Here is a 6,247-nt window from a genome sequence, read left to right as displayed (position 1 = left end):
AATTTTTTTAATGAAGTAATCTCCACACGCATCCTGGGGGTCGAACTCACAACCCAGAGCTCAAAAGCCACTCTCCCTGGACACCTGGGTGGCTCACATGGTTAGGTGGCTGACTCTTGATTGCTGTTCNGATGTCCAGGTCGTGCTTAATCTACCCTGTGTTGCCTCTCACTTCAAGCTTTTTCTCCTTGATCGATGCTCACAAGTTCCATTTCCAAAGCAGGACTTGAAGTTGGGAAGAGTGGATGGTTCAGAGGGGCCACGTCCCCTCTTGTCCCCAACCCGAGGGGCTGGACATCATAGGTGGCTTACCTGTACAGTCCCTTTCATGAGGCAAATTTTTAAAATAGTTTTTAAAATTTTTTTAATGAAGTAATCTCCACACGCATCCTGGGGGTCGAACTCACAACCCAGAGCTCAAAAGCCACTCTCCCTGGACACCTGGGTGGCTCACATGGTTAGGTGGCTGACTCTTGATTGCTGTTCAGGCCATGATTTCAGGGTCCAGAGATTGAGCCCCGTGTGAGGCTCTGTGCTCATGGGGAGTCTGCTTGCGGATTCTCTCTTCCTCTTCCCTTGCACCTCTCCCTGCTCAAGCCTAAAGTCTCTCTCTAAAATAATACATACATCTTAAGAGTAAAAAAAAAAATCGTATGCTCTACCAACTGAGCCAGCCAGGTGCCCCCATGAGGCAAATTTTCTTTTTTTTAAAGATTTTATTTATGTATTTGTCAGAAAGAGAGAGAGAAAGAGAGCACAAGCATGGGAAGCGGGTGAGGCAGTGTGGAAAGCAGGCTCCTTTCTGAGCAAGAAACCCAGTGAGGGACTCTATCCCAGGATCCCAGGATCATGAACTGAGGCAAAGGCAGACTCTTAACCGACTGAGCCACCCACGTGTCCCTGAGGCAAATTTTGTAATAGCACTTGGAGTTGTAATTCCTAACATGTACTACATGCAAAGTGTCCTTTAAACCATTCTACAGAAGTGATTCATTAACTGTGGTACATTTATGCAATGGGATGCTACGCGGTAGTTTAAAAGTATGATATAGATTAATATATAAGTGATATGGAAAGATTTCTAAGATCTATTGTAAGTGGAAAATCTTGGTGAAACCAATATGTTCCCACATGACACAAAAGGTGGGGGTATAGAGATGCACCTGCCGTGGAGGAATTCTAGCTGAATGCACCAGAAAGCTCAGCAGTGAGTGGGGCTGGTGGATGGGAGACTTTCCTTTTCATTGTAAGCCCTTCTGTACTATGTGGATATTTTCNTGTAGATATCTTTATAAATATGAATTACTCTTAAAGAATAGTAATTTTTTAAAAATGAGTTTCAATCTAAACACAAACTTAAACCTCTACTGACCAGAGTCATAAAACAAAAAGAAACAACAAACGGATGTCCAGGGAATCGGATCTGCAATGTCCCTCCTGTTGATATGCCCATGTCCAGAGTGAGAGAGGCTCTGTCTCTCTCTAAGGCAGAATTCCCACCCTTCTCAACCAAGGATAATTACCAGACTCCAGAGCAGAGATTCTCCATCTGGCCACTACTGACATTTGGGGCTGGATAATTCATTATTTGGGGGGAGGGGGCTATTCTGCACATTATAGGATCCCTGGGCTCTAGTAACGGCATGCCCAGCCTCTGGATCTTAGAAGCCAGCAGCACACGGTCCCCACCCAGTGCCACCCCATTGAGGCTCCAGGCACCTCCAGATGTCAGCCTCCAATTGAGAACCACTGCTCACCAGCCACAAGACAAGGGGCTAGAGAAAGTGTAGGCAGCAATTCCAGAGACAAGCATGCAGATGGGCTATTCACTCAAAGGAAAAGAAAACTCAGGAAGGTTCTCAAACCTCAGGGAGAGTGCAGTATCTGAAGAGTTCCTCATCTTCTTGGAAATATTGGACTTTTGAAACTGTCATTTCACTTGGAGCATATTCTTTTTTTGTAATGGCCACATCTCTCATTATCATCATTTGTTCTGTTTTCACCTCCCCTTTGCAGATCCTTTCAAACTCGTTCCTAGAAAAATAAATTGGCAGATGATGCCATTACTGCAGCCTCCAGGCACCTCCCTGTCTGTTCTGTGGAAAGATTCTCAAAGATTCGGCAGGGGGGGGTCTCTGCACCAGGCTAACCTCCAGGCCAGGCTTAGTAGTTCTGAGGAAGGGAAAGAGAAAATGGCCAGCTCAGAAGCCCCTGTCTCCTCACTGTAAGGTCAGTATTCACATATTCCTTAGCCTAACAGAAAAATAGGGAAACTTCTGTGATTTGGTTGCACCTGATTAATAACAGCAAATACTTCTCTCATACTTACCATAGGCCACGGCTGTTCGAAGGCCTCTGTGTGTACTTCACCTAATTCAGTCCTCACAGCAAGGCTAGAGGATAAATACTATTATTATCCCCATTTTACAGGTGCGAAAACAGAGGTGTGCAAAGTTGCCCCAGGACACACAACAGGAAGTATTGGGACGTAGATTAAAGCCAGCCAGTCTGGCTCCAGAGCTCAGGTTCCTAACCACTTCCCAATGAGCCAATCACTGAAAAATATCTGAACACACATGCTAATCTTACTCACGTTCCCATTGCAAACATACAACGTATTTCTGTAAAATAAGGAAGGGTTACTGTACCTAAAGCGTTTAATATCAGCATCAGATACCAAATTTTTAATGACAAGATACCCATTTTCTTCATAAAATTGTCTCTGTTCTAGGCTTAGAACATTATTATCCCGAGTATACCTAAAGGAGAAAAAAAAAATCAAGTAAGTCCAGCGGAAAAATCATACCCAACAATGTGTATCGAGAGCCTGACACAGGTTCATACTCTTCCACCCCGCATTTCTATTTTTTCTTTACTCTAAGGAAATAAGTTGAACATTTCTTTTTAAAAAAACAAGTCTTTGAGGTTAAGGTTTATTTTGTTTAGTAATGTCTATGCTCACTGTGGAGCTCGAACTCAGAACCAGAGATCAAGAGTCACATGCTCTTCCGACTGGGCCAGCCAGGGTCCTTTAATCTGACTGTTTTCTTTAAACGTTTATTCTTTTTTTTTTAATTTATTTTATTTATTTATTTGTCAGAGAGAGAGAGAGAGAGCACAAGCAGGGGCAGCAGCAGGCAGAGGGAGAAGCAGGCTCCCTCCTCAGCAATGCACCCGATGGGGGACTCCATCCCAGGACCCTGGGATCATGACCTGAGCCGAAGTCAGACGCTTAATGGCTGAACCACCCAGGCACCCCATATACACTTCTGATATGTTTTCCCCTTCGGAATCTCTGAATACATATAAAAATTAAAGTAAAGGTCTTCAAAATTTTCCTAGTTCTAATGAGAACAAGTCCTGGCAACACATATTTTGTATAATGAATTTTTTTCAAGAACTTATTTATTCTCCGTAGAGATAGGGAGAGAGCAAGCACGGGCAGGGGTAGGAGCAGAGGGAGAGGGAGAAGCAGACTTCCTGCTGAATACAGAGCCTGACCCAGGACTGCATATCATGACCAATGAGATCATGACCTGAGCCAAAATCAAGAATCGGATGCTTAACTGACTGAGCCACCCAGGTGCCTCTACGTAATGAATTNATTTTCTTTTTTTTTTTTTTTTAAAGATTTTATTTATTTATTTGACAGAGATAGAGACAGCGAGAGAGGGAACACAAGCAGGGGGAGTGGGAGAGGAAGAAGCAGGCCCACAGCAGAGGAGCCTGATGTGGGGCTCGATCCCATAATGCTGGGATCACGCCCTGAGCCGAAGGCAGACACTTAACCGCGGTGCCACCCAGGCGCCCCAATATGTAATGAATTTTGCCCAGACAACATGAGCTGTTGTATTTTATATCATAATTACCACTAGGAAAAGCTTTATATACACTGTATGATTAAAAATGACAATTCGATCTACTTACTGGAATTGTGGAGTCTGGAAACTGTTAGGAGAAACAGCCCCTGAAGTCGGGTGAGCTACCTAGGATGTGAATTAAGGCAAATAAAATGAAATTCAGGAGTCTGCCTTTTCTAGAAACAACAGTCTGCCCTGGATTAGCTCTCATCAGGGAAGACTGGGTTACATACATAGCTGCTTACATCATTTCATTTCATGAAATCCTGAGGAGGGGCTGGAAGTCCCAAGACCTTTATCACCATTCCTGCTGCCCAGAGCAGGAGACCTAGACTCATTGTGCTCGGTAACTGGGTCCACGGTCACCCAACAGAAAATGCCTCAGCCCAGACTTGACCCATACTCTTTACCTCATAACTTCCACTGGTTTATTCCCTATGACTATTCCTTCCACTATACTGCTGAACAAACAAAAATCATAAGGTTCAAATCTAGAAGTAAGGAGAAATGCACTCTTCCAAAGAGGTATTGAATTTAGTGGGAGTCCAATCCACAATAAGAGAAACTGTTTGGTTCATTATTCTTAAAAAAAAAAAAAAGTCTGTTAAAATGATAAGCGTGATCCACTTAGTTGAATATAATTTTAAATATCTTAAAGAGCTGGAAATTCTAGAAATTCTTTCTAGTTTTCTACCCAGGGAACCACAGATCATTTACTTCGGACTTCCTTCTTCTTTTAATTTTTTTCATATCTCTTTAGCTTAAGGAGTGTGAGAATGTCACTACTCCTAAACATGTTATTTTTGTCATGTCTTTAAGTAACTGGGAACATTATAATCAGCACGCCAGGACACAGAACTACCAGCCACTGTTTGTTCTCCCTGAGGCAGAGCGGTTAATGATCTTTGCCAGCTACTAGCAAGATGTGGTGGACAGAATGCAATATTTCAGTCCAAAATTTTTCTCCCTACAATTGTGGGTTTTGGTGGTGGTGGTTGCTTTCCTCAGAGAATTTTTTTTAATGATGTGGAACTGTTTACTATATAAAGCCAAATGTTTCCTGTGCATAATACATAATGTTAGTAAACATGAATCAAAAAGCTGTACATCCAGGATGGCCGTAATTAAGTAAATGCATAGAAAAGAAACACACCAAAAAGTTGGCTGATAATGATCCAAGGCGACTGGTGGAATTATAGGTCATATTTGTTTTCTTCTGGATGCATCTCTGCATTTAAAAAATGTGTTGTGTTGATGCTTGAAAACCCCTGCCTTACACCAGAACCCACATCTCTTTATTTATTTTTTATTTTTTTATTATGATATGTCACCATACAGTACATCCTTAGTTTTTGATGTAGTGTTCCATGATTCATTGTTTGCGTATAACACCCAGTGTTCCATGCAATACGTGCCCTCCTTAATACAGTGGAAAAAAGTCTCTTCAATAAATGGTGTTGGGAAAATTGGACAGCTATATACAGAAGAATGAAACTTGACCACTCTCTCACACCATACACAAAGATAAACTCCAATTGGATGAAAGACCTCGATGTGAGACAGGAATCCATCAAAATCATAGAGGAGAACAGGCTGTAACCTCTTCGACATCGGCCACAGCAACTTCTTTCATGACACGTCTCCAAAGACAAGAGAAACAAAAGCAAAAATGAACTTTGGGGACTTCATCAAGATAAAAAGCTTCTGCACAGCCAAGGAAACAGTCAACAAAACAAAGAGGCAACCCATAGAATGGGAGTAGATGTCTGCAAATGAAACTACAGATAAAATGCTGCTATCCAAAATCTATAAAGAACTTCCCACATCTCTTTTGAACCACTTAAGGCTGGGAAGTAACTGCCACAGGATTTCCAGGATTCTGTTTCAGCCCCAACCACACACACATTCACCAACCATCTCAGCAGAGCCGTCCCATACCAGAGCCCCTGGCCACGTCTGTCTCCTTAAATTGAAGAGAATGAAAATGAAAACGGCCCATAGCCATATTTCAAGTGCTCAATGGCCACATGGGGCTCGTAGCCATGGACCTGGACAGTGCTGGTGGAGAACATCTCCACCGTGGCAGAAGTAGAGAGGCTAGCGCTCTTCTAGCAAACACAGATGAAAAAAATAAGCTCTCACCTCAACACTATCACAGCAAGAACCAGCGGGATCCGAATATCAAAAAAAGAAAAATGAGAATTTTTTTTAAGTAGGCTCACTGTCCAGTGTGGAGTCCAGTGCGGGGCTTAAAGTCAGAACGGAGATCAAGAGCTGAGCTAGACTCAAAAGGCAGGTGTTTCTCGGACTGAGCCACCCAGGAGGAGCCCCAGAATATCACATTTTCATAGTAGTCACAGACTGGACCTGGAAACCTTCATTCTGGC

The 6,247-nt window shown here is 42.8% G+C and overlaps 1 protein-coding gene across 1 annotated transcript; it reads right to left on the bottom strand.

The window, feature by feature from the left end:
• Positions 1-1,811: 1,811 nt before the first annotated feature.
• LOC117799227 (phytanoyl-CoA dioxygenase, peroxisomal-like) lies at positions 1,812-4,283 on the bottom strand (the record flags this gene model as incomplete). Its single annotated transcript, XM_034651688.1, has 4 exons — positions 1,812-2,034; positions 2,649-2,759; positions 3,928-3,986; positions 4,271-4,283. Coding segments are annotated over 4 exons (358 nt in total), but the record flags the coding sequence as incomplete, so codon positions are not given.
• Positions 4,284-6,247: the final 1,964 nt, after the last annotated feature.

This window comes from Ailuropoda melanoleuca, unplaced genomic scaffold (assembly GCF_002007445.2).
Source record: "Ailuropoda melanoleuca isolate Jingjing unplaced genomic scaffold, ASM200744v2 unplaced-scaffold4545, whole genome shotgun sequence".
Taxonomy (NCBI): domain Eukaryota; kingdom Metazoa; phylum Chordata; class Mammalia; order Carnivora; family Ursidae; genus Ailuropoda; species Ailuropoda melanoleuca.
This window is presented reverse-complemented; position numbering and strand designations above follow the sequence as displayed.